Source organism: Raphanus sativus, chromosome 4, assembly GCF_000801105.2.
Source record: "Raphanus sativus cultivar WK10039 chromosome 4, ASM80110v3, whole genome shotgun sequence".
NCBI lineage: Eukaryota > Viridiplantae > Streptophyta > Magnoliopsida > Brassicales > Brassicaceae > Raphanus > Raphanus sativus.
In genome coordinates, this window is record NC_079514.1 from 18,284,273 (window position 1) to 18,303,949 (window position 19,677).

General features: G+C 29.3%; 1 protein-coding gene across 1 annotated transcript in view; it reads right to left on the reverse strand.

The window, feature by feature from the left end:
• The window catches only part of LOC108850468 (alpha-barbatene synthase-like), a 27,317-nt gene extending 8,900 nt beyond the window's left edge, over positions 1 to 18,417 (reverse strand). Inside the window, exon 1 of the mRNA XM_057009829.1 lies at positions 18,291 to 18,417. Coding sequence (XP_056865809.1) covers positions 18,291 to 18,395 — 105 coding nt within the window. The 5' untranslated portion in view covers positions 18,396 to 18,417. The remainder of the gene's footprint in view (positions 1 to 18,290) is intronic.
• Positions 18,418 to 19,677: the final 1,260 nt, after the last annotated feature.

Here is a 19,677-nt window from a genome sequence, read left to right on the forward strand (position 1 = left end):
TACTGCTTGATTACAAAGAAATTTAAACTTCACTACCAGTCAATCAAAGTTGATTTGGTCATTTTGAATAATTATAGTTTTTGACCTCTTCTATCATATTCTCCAATGCAAAGGATCGCCTTGTAACTTCAATATTTCTTCAAACTCTTTAAAAACATACATCACAAGTTTGAAGGTCGTCTTCATGAGACTCTGACAATTTTCCATGTAATCAGGATCCATCTGTTCACATAAAAATGGAGAAATTGGTTTCCTGTCATGAAATAACATAAAGCTTCCCAAGGTATATATTAACTGAGGTACCTTTCAAGACAATCAACCAGGCTTTCAACTTCTGGAACTGAACCATTATCACCAACATCGTCTAGAAAGGTGGCAGCTAAGGTAAACTTCGCCGACATAATCTTTGCTAGTGAGAATTTTGGCTCGAAGTACATCATCAATGCCGAGAACCAGCTCTCCAGTGATCTTTCTCTGATGCCGAGTGGGAGGTTCTTTACATGGTCTAGTCCTTTCCACCACCTACATAAATATAAACATGTCAAGTATGTGCAAGGTACAATAGTCCTAGCATGCTCTTAAAAGACAAATAACTTATTGACACACATTATGACTGTTTTTAACTCATGGATATAATGAAGCCGCAAGAACTTGAAATTGAGCTTTGCTAGCTTGAGTAATGTTTCATCGTGGGTGCTCTTCTTGTTCATAGAATGAAATATACTCTGTTGCAACAATAACTTGGGTTTTCCGGTGCTGAGGTATGTGAAGAGCATTTTGTACATGCTTTAAAACATGTGGTGGGCTTTCTCTGTGGACCAGAAGCTAGTGGTTCTAAGTGATCTAGTGAGAAGCTTAATGCTTCATCCAATATATGATCTGTCGTTGTCCTGAAGTGAACTGCTTCGTATAAGCTTAGCAAACCCTTGACATCATCTATTAGACACTCTTTGAACTTACCATCATTTCCCTTGAATCTATTGAAAACATCTGCATGAAAAGAATAATTTAACTTTTAGTTTTAACGAACATATCTATATTAATCAAAATGCTAAATTATCATACCGGAAGGCATGTTGTGACCATATGTTCTAAAAGCCCGGAACATTATGGAGATCGTGTACAAATCATTTTCACCATTAATCAAATCTTCCATCTTCTCAAAAGCGTGTTTGAGGGTCTCTTCGATCTCCCTCTCAAAATGATAAGCGAGACCAAGACTGCCCAGAAGATGAATTAAGAGTATATTCTTCTTCACTGCATCTTCCTCTTTGGAAGACAACATGAAAAATCGCTCTCTCACTTTAGTTTTACTACCTCAATCTCTGTAGAAAGGAACTCAAGATCCTGAAAGACATACAAGTCAAAGATTTTTATAGAGAGTTCTAACGCACATAGATCACAGAGAGATTTTCTAAAATCTGTATAAAATACACCAACTATATTTACTTTAATCTAAAATATTTTTAAGTTTCAAACTACATTTAAAAATCTCTAAAATTCAAAAAAGAATCTTAAAATTTAAATTTATAATGATTTTAAGAATAAAATTAACTAAATTTTGAATAAAATTCTAAAATTTAGAAACCTTAATTTAAAATAAAATAAATAAACTACTTTTAAACTTAAGAAAACAAACTAAATTTGAAATTAAAACTAAAATTAATATATAATTTTTAAAGATTTTACAAAATTTAATTACTTTTATTTCTAAAACCTAAAATAAAATATATAATTTAAAGACTGTTTTTTGAATTTTAGATATTTTAAGATAAATATAGTCTGGGTATTAAAATGAGTACATTTTAAAAGTAAATGTATTAAAATGAGTGAAACAGTTAGATAGTATTAAATTGGTTAGAAAAAAATAATTTGGATATTAAAAAGGTAAACAAAATTTAGTTGGGGTATTATTATAGAATTTCTCTGTTAACTTAGCGCTTTAGAAGTACCAAAATTTTAAAATATTATTAAAAAGAAGTGTCAATGACACCCTTCTCCTTGGTATAAATCATTTTTTGTCTAAATTTTCTCCTTTTTATCCTTTGTATTTCTGAAAATTAATGAAATAAATACTTTTGTGAAACAAAAAAATATTAAAAATATAAACAATTGATAAAACACCTATATACACATGCTGGTATTTTTATTTTTTTTCAAAAAGTTCATAAATAAAAATTTGAAAATACGTTCTACTAAAGGTAGAAAGTGCCTTCTGATATTGGAAGTTTTCAAGGCTCCCAAGTCAAATGATAGTATAAAAGGTTGTCGAACCACAGAGAACTAGTGATCTATAGCACCAAGAATACACAAACTCTCTTAATCTAAGCAAACGAGAAGATGGATGATGGTAACAAGCTAGAACCTACTAATATGAACAAGGCGATCTCAAATCCAATCTAGAAACTAGTGCAAGAACTCAATCAAATGCTAAGGTGGACTCATGGGACTAGGGACTTGATTTTGGGTGACTAAGATCCAAGCTAGAGTGGCAAACTATCAAATCAACACTTTCCTTATGCCTAGACACAACACTAAACAAGCTCTTTCTCAAGATGAATGCTCATTTGCTTTAGTAATTCAAGCATCAAATCTCTTCGGTTGAATATTAATAAAGCAATCATTATGGACAAGTCTAATAGCAATCTTAGCCTCTTTAACAACAAATCTCTTTGGCAAAGTAGACTAAAAGCATTGAAGAGTTGGTTCAGACATTTCATCATACACCTTTCGGGCAGGAAATGTCTAAGGATCTATTTTAGTATGATCAAGACTAAAATAGCATTAAAAACCCTCAACAAGCAAAGAAAGAAGTAGATCTAACACTAAACACCCTAGATCTTCACTAATCACCCTTAATCACCCTAACCCATGAATCCAAAATGTGTCTACTCTCTAATCTCTATGATAAACCTCAAATCCATATGGGATTCAAGGCTAATCATGTTAATGATTAAGAGAAACAAGATATAAGATGAAGAAATTCCTTAGATAATCAAAAGGTTCAAGCTTTTACAAAATGAGGCAAAGTCTAGAGAGAAAATGAGATGATTACAAAGATTAGGTCTACAAAGTATTTATAGTAGCTAGAAACATAAGGATAAAAGAGTAAAAACAAGTCTGATAAACTCTCAAATGCTAACTATGAAAATGGTCGCAACTGCCTTTTGGCGCTGACAAAAAGCCGTTGAGGAGTGCAGAAACCCGCTGGGATATGCACACCGGCTTCTCGTCACGTTCACCAAGCCGCTGCAACATCTCGAAGTCGGGCAGGGAGGGTCGATTTTCTCCAGCGGTCTGGTGAAGCCGCTGCACCAAAAGCCGCTCCAACACTTAGAATTTTCAGCAGAACTTCTGCACCGGCTTCTCGTCAGGACGCCAGGCCGCTGGGTGACGCTAGGCCGCTGGGTGATGTGCATCGGCTTCCTGCAAGGTCAAAATGCCGCTGCCTGTCACATGAAGCCGCTGGGACACTTGGTCATCACACCATGAACTCGAAAAACACCAATCTTGCCTCCAATCCACCTCCAATTGCTCCAAAGTCACCATTTGGCATCTCCATCACCTGATAAGAACAAATGCAATGCAATGCAAACTAAACAAGTCTAAATGCTATCCTAGATGATCAAAATGCATGATAAATGAATGATAAAATCTATTAAAAACACAAGATATCAACTCCCCCAAACTTGTCCTTTACTTGTCCACAAGTAAACTTTCAAGAACTTATTTGGAGAAGAGGTTTGAAAATGAGAGCTTATAACCAAAAGAAACACTTTCTAGCCTTCAACTTGACATCCTAAGGAAAATATAGCAAATAGCATGAGCAAGAATTTTTATTACACTCTAGCTTCTCAAGACCTATCCATACTCCTATACTTCTACACAAGTTGCAATGCTTATCCATCAACAAGCTCTTTAGACCAACTCTCACATTCATTTATACAAACACATAAGGTGAATACTTGCAAATGGGCACATGATCCTAATCATTTGGCTTGGTGAACAAAGTGGTCAAATGTGAATGAAAACAATGGCTCAAATAAATCATTTCAAAGTGGCAATCACTCAAGAACAAGGAGCTTGATCATTATGCAAAATTTATCTAAGACCAGGAGCAATTTATGCATACATAGATCCATTCTCATCATTCTACCCTTTCCTAAGTGATATAACAAGCTTCACCCCTATTCACATTCATCCCAATACCCAAAGTAACCCACTTTATCACACTCACCTCATGAACTCTTTAACAAAACCATCTAAGGATCTTTTATTAACTTTCCACAACTCTTAGCTCTATCTACCTTCCCACCATCTTATTGATTCATCATTTTGTATTTTTTTTTTTTTTTTTTATATTGGGGGAAGGTTCAAATAGACTAAATCTAGAGATTTCTTATTTTTGATCCTTAGTGGCTTCTTTTCTCAACTTTTTGATCATCTTTCTCATCTTTCTTTTCTCCCAAACCCAAGATAACAAACTTTAGAATAAACAAACCCACTAACCATCCTAGATGCTAACTCAAATGAGGATCCTATGCTAGCAAGAGATGAGAACAAATCTATGTCGCTCCCAATACTCTCAAGATTTTGCACATGACAAGCTATCAAAAAGAAGGCCTCACTCAAGCAAATCAATGTTGGTCTCAAAGAATGGCTAAGGGTTTAGGGGTAGGAGAGTTCCATTTGGGTTAACAAAGGATAATGAATGGAATAAGATAACCCAAATGCGTATGAGATCCATGATCAAGTATGCAAGTGCCCATATGCAAGAGAGATTAAGTTCATTAAGTTCAAGTTCAAATTGGAGTTGGCTTTCAAGAGCAATGCCAATATCAAGCAAGCAACATGTTTCAAGAAGAGAGTTCAAGGCTCGAAACTTACAAGCTCTTTTAAGAGATGCTCAAGCTATTTGATATGTTTAACTAAGGTGTCAAATTGAGTTCTAGACATGTGCTCTTTACAAGGTTTCTCCCAATGCATGAATGCAATATAAATGCTTCTAGAATTTTTTTTTTTTTTATGCAAATAAGTATGCAATGCAATGCATGAGACTCATGACAAGAAAACAAAACAAAAAACAATGTGAGATAGTAGACTCTCCCCCAAACTTACTTCACACAGTCCCTTGTGTGAGAGTAAGCTCAAAGAAGAGATCTAAGGGAAGGAAATAAACATGATAACTAATTATTTACAAGGGTAGAGTGGCACATACTTGGAGTTTATTGTCTGAATTGGGTGGTAGAGGACCCTTGGCCTCTTGTTTGTTGCACCGGTAAACATAGGCTGAAGTGGAAATGAAGACTTCTCTTATCTAGAGATACACCCAACCTGAAAATCTCAACCATACTTATTAAACAACTTAAAAGAAAGAAAGATAAAAAAAAATATATACAATGGATAAACATGGGACTTCCTCCCAAGTGAGCTTGTTTTAAGTCTCTAGCTTGACTTTGTGTGCATGCTAATCATAGGTATCAAAAGGCTGAGCCAATGCACCTTTGGTCCTTCTCCTACAAGAACAAGAAACCAAGTGCGCAAAGGAGCACACTACTGTCCATAGAAAATAGACAGATTTTTCATCAAAGAGCTTCACTATAGATGAATCATGAAATATGAGATGCTCTTTGATGTTTAAATAGGCATGAGAATCAAATGCATTTGGTGGAAAGATAAAGTCAACTACTGGTTCAAACGAGGTTTTAACAAAGTAGTCAACTCTATCTCCATCAACTGAATAAAACACAATGTTCACATTCTCATGATTATTTTTGACAAGGGGGTTTTCTATCTCAAGCAAGAGCTTATCCACATCAAGCTCATCCCCTGTATCAGCAAGAGAAAGAAGAGGTCTAGGTTCATTAAGAATCAAAAACTCAGATTCGAGATCAAATGAAGCACATAGATAGCTCTTGTCAAAACAAACTTCAATATGATCTCTAGCAAGCTTTTCTATTCTCAACTCATCTAGCTTCCTAGTTTCACATATCAGATCAAGACATTCATTGATGAGCACAAGAGAATCATGATCATGGGCAATGTTTTCACCACAAGGCGAGCATATTTTCTCAAATTGAAGTTCTAAAATGGAAATTTCTATACCTTCCAGCTGGAGTGGTGGAGCCCAATCCATTACCTCTTTAAGGTCATAGGCAACATTAAACTCATACTTTGTAACCTCCCTTCCTTCAAGCTCTGCTCGATCCTTAATAAGCTCCAACCGGATCCTTCGTGCTAGGGATGTCTTTGCCGAACCTGGGTACTCCTTCTGAAGCTCATATAACATCACAAGTTGTGCTGGTGTGAGTATACTTGCATCAAAGTCATCTTGAATGTGATATTCAAATGTGTCTTCCTCTTCTTGTGGCTCCCCATGGTAACTTGAAGCCATCTCTACAAATAACAAAAGCTAGAAGAAAAGGTTAGTAACTGTACAAAAGCAAAACAAAGCAAGAAAATAAAGCTTAGTCTCAAGAAAGATTGAAATCCTAATGATAAATCTACTAGTTCCCCGGCAACGGCGCCAATTTGATATTGGAAGTTTTCAAGGCTCCCAAGTCAAATGATAGTATAAAAGGTTGTCGAACCACAGAGAACTAGTGATCTATAGCACCAAGAATACACAAACTCTCTTAATCTAAGCAAACGAGAAGATGGATGATGGTAACAAGCTAGAACCTACTAATATGAACAAGGCGATCTCAAATCCAATCTAGAAACTAGTGCAAGAACTCAATCAAATGCTAAGGTGGACTCATGGGACTAGGGACTTGATTTTGGGTGACTAAGATCCAAGCTAGAGTGGCAAACTATCAAATCAACACTTTCCTTATGCCTAGACACAACACTAAACAAGCTCTTTCTCAAGATGAATGCTCATTTGCTTTAGTAATTCAAGCATCAAATCTCTTCGGTTGAATATTAATAAAGCAATCATTATGGACAAGTCTAATAGCAATCTTAGCCTCTTTAACAACAAATCTCTTTGGCAAAGTAGACTAAAAGCATTGAAGAGTTGGTTCAGACATTTCATCATACACCTTTCGGGCAGGAAATGTCTAAGGATCTATTTTAGTATGATCAAGACTAAAATAGCATTAAAAACCCTCAACAAGCAAAGAAAGAAGTAGATCTAACACTAAACACCCTAGATCTTCACTAATCACCCTTAATCACCCTAACCCATGAATCCAAAATGTGTCTACTCTCTAATCTCTATGATAAACCTCAAATCCATATGGGATTCAAGGCTAATCATGTTAATGATTAAGAGAAACAAGATATAAGATGAAGAAATTCCTTAGATAATCAAAAGGTTCAAGCTTTTACAAAATGAGGCAAAGTCTAGAGAGAAAATGAGATGATTACAAAGATTAGGTCTACAAAGTATTTATAGTAGCTAGAAACATAAGGATAAAAGAGTAAAAACAAGTCTGATAAACTCTCAAATGCTAACTATGAAAATGGTCGCAACTGCCTTTTGGCGCTGACAAAAAGCCGTTGAGGAGTGCAGAAACCCGCTGGGATATGCACACCGGCTTCTCGTCACGTTCACCAAGCCGCTGCAACATCTCGAAGTCGGGCAGGGAGGGTCGATTTTCTCCAGCGGTCTGGTGAAGCCGCTGCACCAAAAGCCGCTCCAACACTTAGAATTTTCAGCAGAACTTCTGCACCGGCTTCTCGTCAGGACGCCAGGCCGCTGGGTGACGCTAGGCCGCTGGGTGATGTGCATCGGCTTCCTGCAAGGTCAAAATGCCGCTGCCTGTCACATGAAGCCGCTGGGACACTTGGTCATCACACCATGAACTCGAAAAACACCAATCTTGCCTCCAATCCACCTCCAATTGCTCCAAAGTCACCATTTGGCATCTCCATCACCTGATAAGAACAAATGCAATGCAATGCAAACTAAACAAGTCTAAATGCTATCCTAGATGATCAAAATGCATGATAAATGAATGATAAAATCTATTAAAAACACAAGATATCACCTTCTACGGAAAATGGTATAGTAGAAAGCGATTTCTAAAATAAATACGTTCATCTACTATTTTTAGAACGTACATTCTACTATTTACTAATTTTCTAAAAATGTGGAATGCGCATTCTACTAATCCTAAAGCTATCTACTTTTCGTCCAGCATCTTCTACTTTTATTAAGTATTTTAAATTTCGCGGAATGTGTTATCTAAAGTTTACTCTTCCGTCTACTAAAAGTAGAAAGCGTGTTCTGGATTTTTTTCAATGTTCTAAATTTTTAGAAGGCGCCTTCTACGGATAAGATTACCTAATTTTTGCGAAAATTAATGAAAGTTTCAGCTAAGGAAATGTTCTAAAAATCTCCTAAAAATATTCTAACTTCCTAAAACGTGTTATTTTCGATTTAACTTGTTCAAAGTTTTTTAAAAAATGAATTCTCCCTTGTCTACTTCAATAATCTATAGTTTTTCCATAGTTTTTTTTTTGATTTTTTTCACAAACTCTTGTTCTCTATGATAAATATCTATACAACATCTGGTGTTTTGAAATTAGGTATAATTTTTTTGTAAAGTTTTTTTCTTTTTTAATAAAGTTTACAAATTTATTTTATTAAAGTTTTATTAAAATTTTTATTAAAAACATTTTTAAAAGTTTTATTTTTACTAAAAAGTTTGATAAAATTAAAAAGGTTACAAACATTTTAAAATTTATATAAAATAAAAATTTGTAAAATGTTTTTTATAAAGTTAGTTTAAAGTTTTTATCAAAAATATTTTGTAAAGTTTATTTTATTTTTATAAATTTTAAATTTTTTATTAATTAAAGTTTATTAACGTTTTAAACATTTTATAAAAATAAAACTTTGTAAGCAATTTTTATAAAATGTTGGCTATGTTAAAAAGAATTTTGTTGGCTATGTTAAAAAGAATGTTTCTACTCATTTCTTTTGCTTTTTAGAAATCTTTTATATAGTTTTTTCATTATAAATGTATATAAACCTTTTAATTTCGTTTTAATTTGATTTTAAATTACTTAAGGAAAGGTTAATTTTGGGATTATGAAAAGATTTATACCATTAGGACAACTATGAGAAGTATTTATACCAAGGGAACAACACCCTTATTTTTTTGTTCTCTATTGGCAATTTTCTCTATAAAATTTGAGTCCAACAAAACTTACGAAACAAAGATATGGTCTTTCAAAATAAATGAATAGCTGCTTAATTGGTAAATGAAGGAGTATATATGAATATGGCCCATTTTTCTTTAACGAATGGATAATCTATGTTCAAATAGTGGAAAAAATATATAACTCAGTTTAGAATGTTTAACAGTATCTAAATCCTTTTTTTACCCTATCAAGCTTTGATGGTTTATCATTCTCTAAAGTCTTGAAAGTCATTTGCAGTTATTTTATTTTGTTTTTGTTCATAAATATTCATTTTTGGCTAAAATATTGTTTTCCATGCTTTCATTTTCTCTCCTACGGTAAAATCTATTTATTTTTATATTGTTATTATTTTTTATTTTCCCAAAATATTTCAAACTTATTTTGTATATTAATTTTATTAAATATTTTTTTTATAAATTAATGAATAATATTTTTCTCTCTTTCTTTTGAAATCCATTTCGTAATTCTTTATAGTTATATATATCATTAAAGAAAATTCTTATTATTAAATAATTATAATATTAATCATTTTACATTTTTAATACCAAATATATTGGCACACAAAATGGTTACAGTTCTTAAAGCCACAGTTTTTAAAGACAAATTTTCTAAAACCATATATCTCCTATATATTAATTGTGGATCTTTTAAAAAGATGTAACCTCAATTTTGTAAGAATTAAAAAATACTCCATCCTATGTGTCACTTGTGTATGCCTTCCAAATCCTATTTCAAAGAATTCTAGAGCACCTTATATAAACTATAGTCTAAAATTATACTATCTATCATTACATTGGTCGCATATATCTTTCCTTAAATAAAACCTACGGAATTACCTAATGTGACTAATATATATACGATAATTAATAATCTTAAATAATAAAGATTTGATAACAATTTGTATACTTTCTATCATATTTTTTAATTATTTATTATTAAAATAAATTACACAATTACTTTAATCATATAATAAAAAGTTAGATTTTTGTATATATATGTTGTATTTTGAATTTTTCAAAACGAGTATAAATTACTAAAACTATTAAAAGTCTCATATAAACTTTTGTGATCAAGGTTTAAATTTTTTTCTATATCGGTACAATGATTATAAGACCGTATGAATAAATAATTTCATTTTAATAGGTTTATATATATATATATATATATATATATATATATTCATATCGTTTAAATTAAACTATACATTGTATGAAAATACATACTAATATTTTGATATTTGAATTGAACATATATTGAAAAGTTAATATTTTAATTTTGAAATCTTCATTTTTAAAATGATTATAAATCATTGAAACTATTAAACATCCCACATTAAAAAAAATTGTTCTTGTATAATTTTGTTTCACAAATATTCAAATAATCATACAATCATATGAGTAGAAACCTCATTTAATAAAATCAATATTAAAATATATATATATGTTAATATCATTTAAATTTAATTACATATTATATACGATAAATAAGAGTGAGTGTGTTGATTTATTTATCCTAAAATGATTGCAAAAAACAAGAGTGGTCGTTTGATTTATATGTGCACACCAATTTATTACATAATAGTAATTGATTTCTTAGTTATTTAATATATATAATTATTATTTTATAATTTCATAATTTGCAGAAAAACAGAAAATAAGTAGTAAATATAAAATATTGCACAATATGATGCGTTCAATTGATATATATAGTATATAATTTCATAAGTTTTGGTAAAAAGAATGTTTGTATTAATTAGAAAGATTGGTGAATAAACGAAGAAAGTATAAGATAATTAAAATTTAAAATCATGCAATTAATTTATCAATATCTGAATTATTCGAAAGTTCTACTAAAAAATGTATACTAATATTAATGAAGAAAATAATGTCTTAGTGTCAAATGATGATTTGTTTATGTTCTTATAAATTGACTTTTGCACAAAAAAAAAGAATTGACTTTGGTTAAGGATCTTTTAGACCTTAATAAACCAAACCAAATCTAAACCCGTAGTTTTTTTTTAACAAAACCTAAACTTGTAGTTAAACCGACATGTTTAACCCTAATAAAACCGAATTATTGCTGACTTGAAATCATTTGTTAATATATATATATTAAATATTTATCATAAACTTCACCATGCGCAAGACGCATGTCTTATCCTAGTCTAAAGTTAAAGCCTAAAGCCAATGTCCATAACAATCAGAGCCATATATATTTAGTTACAAAGTTCCCTCAATTAATTAAGATTAAGACATGTATTGCCATGCGAACTGTGAAGATAATTTTATCTTTTTTTTCCATTATTCTCTTTCTTTACTTGTATTTCATTGTATATTTTATGTTTGCACTACAGATTAATACTACCAACAAGAGTTTAACCCGCCCTGTGTGCATGAGATATATTTTTTTAATTAGCTAAGCAATTTAAGTTTTTATAAAGAGATTACATTTTATATTATCTTGCATCTATTGTATATATGATTTTGTCTCAAAATTATATGGATATGTGAAATTATATTATTTTAATAAAATATTCATTTTAAAATATATATTTTTATTTAATTCTTAAATGTAGCCTACTATTTAATATGTATTACTTAAAATATAAATTATTCAAATTTAAATTTCTTATCTTTGTAATAATTATATATTTAAATTATTTAATGCTATGCTATTAACTATTAAAAACAAATTTTGGTTATATATTTGATCTTTAATTATTAATAATTTTTTATACGGTGTTTGGTTTGACTGGGACTACGTTAGTATATATATATTTTTATCCATTATCTTTACATTACACGATTTATGAAAACATTTTCTATTTTATTATAACAATAACTAAACATTGATCTGCGGATGTGTTTTCTCATTTTGTAATTGATAATGATGATCAAATTTTTTATTGTTTGTACATTTGTTAGTTACCCATTTCGGGGTTTACTATATAAACCATTTTCTAATGCACTTTAATAAATTTAATAATTTAGAATTCTTATATATTAATACACATATTTCCAAGAAAACAATTAATAGCCAAATAATATGTTTGAATTTAGATGTCTCACAGTTTGCTTTATATGCCAAATAAAATTAACAGTTAAAAATAGGGCTGGGCGTTCGGGTATCCATTCGGGTTTCGGTTCAGTCCATTCGGGTTTCGGGTTTTCGGGGTCAAAGATTTCAGCCCCATTCGGATATTTCTAAATTTCGGTTCGGGTTCGGTTCGGATCTTTGCGGGTTCGGTTCGGGTTCGGATAACCCATTTAAAATGTTTTTAAATTTTCAAAATTCATTATATACTTTAAATTTTCAAAATCTATAAGAAAGATAATATATTACATATAAATTTTCATAACATATATGTCAAAATACCTTAATTTAACATATAAATTAGTTTTCTTAGAATATTTAGATAAAGAATCAATAGATATTTAACTATTTGGTGTTTTCAGTATACTTTAGCTATTTTAAACATTACTTTTGACTATTTGCATATATTTTCCGAGTATTTTGGAAAACTTAAAGGTATCTTATATATTTTTAATATTTTTAATATACATTATATATAAAAATAATGTATATATTTAAGTATATAAATTTATTTCGGATACATTCAGATACCCAAAATATTTTGGTTCGGATCGGATTCGGTTTCGGTTCTTTAAATACCGAAATTTTGAACCCGTTCGGATATTTAATAATTTTCGGTTCGGGTTCGGTGCTACTTTTTCGGATCGGGTTCGGTTCGGTTTTTCGGGTTCGGATTTTTTGCCCAGCCCTAGTTAAAAACATTTAAAAACATTAAAAAGTCTAAGAATATAGGTATTAAAGCTGAGAATAATTTTTCACCAAATTTAAAATATAGGTAGTAAATTTATTTTTGTATTTTATATGCTTTTCATATTTAGTGAATAATATTCATAAGAATTTATTAACATATATTTTATCAAATCAAAAAACTTTGATATGTTTATATTTATTTTACAGTATGAATTTTATCAGTTGATCTACTATTTTATTTTTTCGAGAAAAGGGATATGTATAGCTTACCTTTTAAAATAAGAGTATATATTAAAATTATCATTTTCTTCATGTTTTATTACAAAACTTCAAATATCTTGATTCCATTCAAAGTTTCATTAATAATATTTCTTGTTTTTACCATCACTTTAAAAGCATTACTAGATTTTGAAGTGCGTTTTCGAAGCTCGTTTTTTTCCCAATATAATTAAAAATGTTTATTATAAATAAGTATTTCGAAATTTCTATATAGTTATATTACAAAGTCATATTATATTCCAGAAGCGAATATGTTTAAAATTATATAATTTATGAATTATTTTATTTAAACTTTTTTATATACACTCCTATATAACTATTTTTAGGTTTTGCATATTACCCGGATCCGAGAAACCAATCCAAAATTGACTTAAAAATACTGGTTTGGTTCAGATCCGAGTCCATGATAAAATACCTATTGGTATTTTTTGGATCCACAGGTCTTAGTTCGAGTCTGCGTCGGGTTTCGGTTCGAGTCTGGGTTCTATTTGAGACCCGACCGGATGGCTAAAAAAATATCTAAAATGTTTTGAGTATATTAGGTATATTTGGATATTTTGAATATGTTTTTTTATTACGAATATTTTTTTGAAGTTTGGGGTTTGGTTTTAGGTATAGTTTCAAGTTTTGAATAAAATTTCAAATTTTAAAAATATATATTGGGTTTTTGGGTAAAATTTTGAATGTGTTTTTTTGGTTCCTTTGTCAGATTTCAAATAAAATTTTAGAGGGGTTGGTATTTGAATATTTTTTGGGTATTTGTTTGGGGGTTTGGGTATTTTTGAGTTTTCAGATATTTTAAATCTTTTTTTGTCTTAGATATCCATATCTATTACGTATTCGAAAGTTTTGAAATATTTATTTGGGTCTAAATGTCTAGGACCTAAAAGATCCGGATCTCAAAAGAATCAATTTGTACCCGACCCCAAGACCCGTATGCACATGTTTACTCTTTCTCATTATATTTTATGTGTATTTTATAAGAGTTACATTTGTTGAGTTGATGAGAATTAAGATTTATTAGACATATTTTAATTAATTTAGTAGTATAGTTCTATATGATTTTTAATGGTTTCTAAAATTTTCTTAAATATTTTTTATTATAAATAATCTTTCTAAAAATCAATTTAAAATATTTATAGGAGAAGTAAATCACTAGAGGAGTAATAATATCTATATTATTAAAAGTATTTAAAATATTATATAGTTAAATTAATTAATGATAGGACCAAAACCAATTATGCATGATGGATAATATCCTAACAATAATTATCTTTCAGAGAATAATATATTCCAAATTATGATACTATCCAAATTATGATAATATTAAAATAGAAGTCATGATTTATTTCATGTGTGATGTTTTAAAAACAAATTAAAATTTGGTTTTATTATTAAACGCAAATTCAATAGGATAAATATATTTTAAAAGCAATATATAGATGATGATTTGAAATAATTAATTAATTTACAGTATGAAAAATATAAATTATTGTATTTAAAAGAGATATATCTAAATAAATAAGCAAGCTTAAAAATATATACTAATTATATAAAATAAATACCCGCACTAGTTAGAAAATCTTTACAGAATCTACACTAATATTAGTTAATATTCTCCATTACTTAATTTATCAAATTACAAACTCAAATATTCTTTATTAAATATTATCATAATTTGGAATATATTATTCTCTGAAAGATAATTATTGTTAGGATAGTATAAGGTTAATAGAAAAAATATTTGATAATTTTTCTAAGAAATAGTCCAAATAAAAACATCACACATGAAATAAGTTATGATCAATTTTAGTAGATAAGATTAGATGAAATAATATTTTATTTTTGTTGACATTATGTTCATCCATGTAACTTTTCCGAAAAAGATATAAAAAGGTATGGTTGTTAAGATGTTCATATCGTAATAAACAATTGAATAGGAGTATTTAATAAAGTATAATTTGGCTTAGTATATTATATTTCAAACATATATTTTATTTAATTATATTATATTGATATTATTTATATTTAAAAAACATTTTATGATAAATAGTGTAGTTTATTTAGTTAGACTTTATTTTTTTATAGCCTAAAATTAGATAAAACAAACCCCTATTTTAATAAAATAGAAGATTAGACAGAAAAATAATTTGGTTGACATTATATCAATCCATGTAGCTTTTCAAAACAATATATATAAAAATATACAGCTGTTAAGATGTTCATATCGCAATCACCTATTTGTTTTTGACATCATCGTAATTAGAGTATTTAATAATTTGGTTTAATAGATTAGATTTCTAAAGTATAATTTATTTAATTAGAGTATATTTATATTGGTTAGATTTAAATAGACCATAAATCATAACAATCTTTTTTTAGATGAAATAATATTTTGTTGACATTTTGTGAATCCATGTACCTTTTCAAAATAATAGATGTAAAAGTATATGGTTGTTAAGCTGTTCTTATCATAACCACAAATTAAATATGAGTATTTAATAAGGTATAATTTGGTTTACCAGATCATCTTTTGATAGATTAGATTTCAAAACTAGATTAAGATGTCCATATGTTAATCACCAATTAAATAGAAGTATTTAGTAGGGTATAAAAGATCAGATTTCGAAAGTATATTTTATTTAACTAGAGTATACTGATATTGATTAGATTTAAATGGGACATAAAGCATAAAAATATGTGCATAAATAAGATTAGATGAAATATTTTTTGTTGACATTATGTGCATACATGTACCTTTTCAGAAAATAGATATAAAAGATAAGGTCGTTTGTATGTTGATATCATAATCACCAATTAAATAGGATTATTTATAAATTATAATTTGGTTTAATAGATTAAATTTCAAAAGTATATTTTATTTAATTAGAGTATATTTAATAAGAGTATATTGATATTGGTTCGATTTAAAAAACATTGTATTATAATGATTAGTAGAGTCTATTTAGTTAGTCCTTATAACTTTTTTTATTATCTAAAAACAGTCAATAAAATTGGAACTTTTTTTTATATTAGAATAGAAGATTAAATGAAATAATATTTTGTTAACATTATATGCATCCATGTACACTTTTAAAAATAATAGATATAGAAAAGATATGGTAGTTGAGCTGTTCATATCATAATCACCAATAAGAGTATTTAATAAAGTATAATTTATTTTAATTGATTATATTTAAAAAAAATTATTTAATTAGAGTATATTCGCATTGGTTAGATATAAAAAAACAATGTATGATAATGATTACTGGAGTTATTAGATTTGTTATTTTATGAAGTCAACAAAACTCTTGTGTTATTGAGAAAAAAAATAAAGTAACTGATGTTTTCATGATTTAGAAATCTGTTGTTATCCGTTTATTGATTCTACATACTTTTCTTCACAAAATTTGTTTAGCAAAGTATCGCATATTGATGCTGTATTCTCGTATACTTTTTATAATTTATCCACACTTAAATTAATAGCAGTAGAAAAGAAACTCGATTTTGGTAATAACACGTTTTCACTCTCTGGCTTAGGAATGAGTGTTCGGGTACCCGTTAGGGTTCGGATCGGGTATTTCGGATTTTCGGGTATTTTGGTACAGGGATATAAAATCTGTTCGGGTATTTCTGTACTTCGGGTCGGGTTCGGATATTTTTAGTTCGGGTTCGGTTATTTCAGATCGGGTTCGGATATTTAGATTTTAGAAGAAATAAAAATAAAAATTTCAAATTTTTAAGTTTCTTGTATTTAAAAATATAGATTTCACTTATAATTTTTCTAGATCGAATGATTAATAGATTTGGAGATAACATTTCAGAAATAAAAATATTAATTTGGCTATTGTTTTTTAAATTTGGATGTAATTTTTGTTAATACATGAAACAAAAAGTTTGACATGCATTTTAAATGAATATCAAATTATTTTTTTCGTAATTATATATATACTATATGATCTTAAAGCATGTGTAACATCAATATAAATATTTTAAATAAAATAAGAGATGTAAACTAGAAAAATAAGGATAAGTATACATATGTTCGGTTATCTTCGGATATCTATTCGGATTTGGGTATTATCCGTTCGGGTTTGGATATCCAATCTCTCATAACTTAATATCCATTCGGGTATTTTGTTACTTCGATTCGGATTTTGGTTCGGGTTTTTCGGGTTGGGTTCAGGTGCCACTTCGGATATCGGGTAAAATTTGCACCCCTACTCTGGCCAGTGGCCACCATGGACTGTAAGTCTCTAACGACTCTCATTCAATGTCAATTAAGTACAAACCTATTTACCCAGAAGCATAAACTAGTCGATAATGAAAAAATTAGAAATTAGTAAATGAAATTCTTACGAAGTGGATGATCTGGGAAATAGACACAAAGACTTTTGATAAAATTAAAACTTAATAAAACTTGCGAACTACAAGAAAAAAAGTGAACTTCTGTAGAAATATAAGTACGGGTGGAGCAAAGAAAGAACAAGAAATAAAGTATAAACTGGAAAAATAAAGAGGATAACAACAAAGATAACAACACAATATTTAAAGATACTCTTCATAAGTTTATAATTATCTTTCGGATAAAGAACCTAACAGTTTAATAAACTCTTCAACAAAATTTTAAGAAAGTACAAAAATTCATCATAACTCTTTTAAAATTCAGAAACTAAAAAATCATCAAAACTCTTTTTTAATCACAAACCAATATCAGCTTCTAAGGTACTTTATAAAATAGGTACTTTATTTTAATAGAATAGATATGTAGAATACCGGATCTAAATTCACTTGGTAACATAACAACCATATTAATACAAACTATTAGATCACTTATACTGGTTTATTACAGATAAATACATTTGTTTGATATATATATGTGGGCATCTATGTTGGGTGAAAGAACAACCATATTAATATTAATATTAATATTAATATTATGTTTGTTAAAAAAAAAAAAAAAAAACCATATTAATATTATGTTATGTTGCATGAAAGAACAACCAATGGTATATTTTTACTCTGGGGGATATACAAGTATAAACTTAATTAAAAAAAATTGTATATATACTCACCGAGTCACTAATGGTTATGCTAAGAAAGTAATCACCCCATTGAGAGAGTGCCAGTTTTGAAAATATGAAACAGCTTTCCTGATCTTGATTTCTTCCTGTTTCCATAGAGAGAGAGGAGAGAGAGAGAGAGAGAGAGAGAGAGAGAGAGAGAGAGACTATATAAATGAGGAATTGGGAATATTATATAGAGAAATTGCACCCTATAACTATACAAAAAATCCAAACCTACTATCTAACCAAAAACACCCTCTCTCTCTCTCTTTATTTTTCTTCCTATCTCTCTCTAACATCTCACTAAAAATCTAATTACTTATTTTTTTTGTTATTTGACAAATAAGCCCTATTATAGATGATCAATTGAAAAAGGGCCGATCATATATCTTTATATAGAAACAGTACACAAGATCTAAATACGACCCAAAATAAACTGAAAAGTAAGCCAACTACTAGAGATTTATACCAAAAAAAACTACTAAACTCAGCTTTAAAGTATTTATTAATGAAACTTCCCAAAAATTCGACTAGCTTTGTGTTTGGGTCAAATTGGTATTCTCGAGATCAACAGCTAACATTGTGATAAATCTACTAAATAGCTTACGAAAAAAATTAAAGAGCCTGAAATCGCAAGATAAAGAATTCCATATATGCTCTGTCAACTAAAAAAGATAAAACATACACTCACAAAATTTTTCCTCGAAAGAAAACCAGGTTTATATTTCCCCCTGTTCTAAAACTCGGCCGCGTTGCCGATTTAGCGGCCGCGAAATCGCTCAACGGTGAGCAACCGTGGCGAAATGAAGTTATGCGTTCAAGAAATCGGATTTAAAAAAAAAAACTAAAAATTTCACTCATTTTAACTTGTAAATCGAATCATCTACTCAAGATCAATGAAGTTTAGGTAAAAACAATGAGAAAAGCGAAGAAAAATGCTTTAGAAATCGTTTAAATCAAGCAGCCGTCGTGAGAAAAAGTTGCAGAAAACAAAAACCTAGGGAAGAAGACGAAATGGAAATGACGATTCCACCCCTCATTTAAAGAAAAAACTAAAAATGTATAAAAAGTTTAAAAACGCGCTATCTAATGTTCGAACCCAGGTCACTCAGCCTAAAGGAGATAATAACTAACCACTACACCACACTGTCTTTAATGATTTAAAGTAGAACTATGTAATATTTAACCAAAATAAATCGATGATTAATCCACGTCTAATCCCCCGATTAATTGATTCGGCGCTACCCCTACCCAACCGCACGCGTTACGCATACCGTAGTTTCGAACATTGATATTTCCAAACAAGAGTCAACGGAAGATGTTATCTCCTAAAAATACATACAAAACGACAAGTCTTACACAAAAAGTTTCCACAAAAACAAGCTTCAGAAAGTTT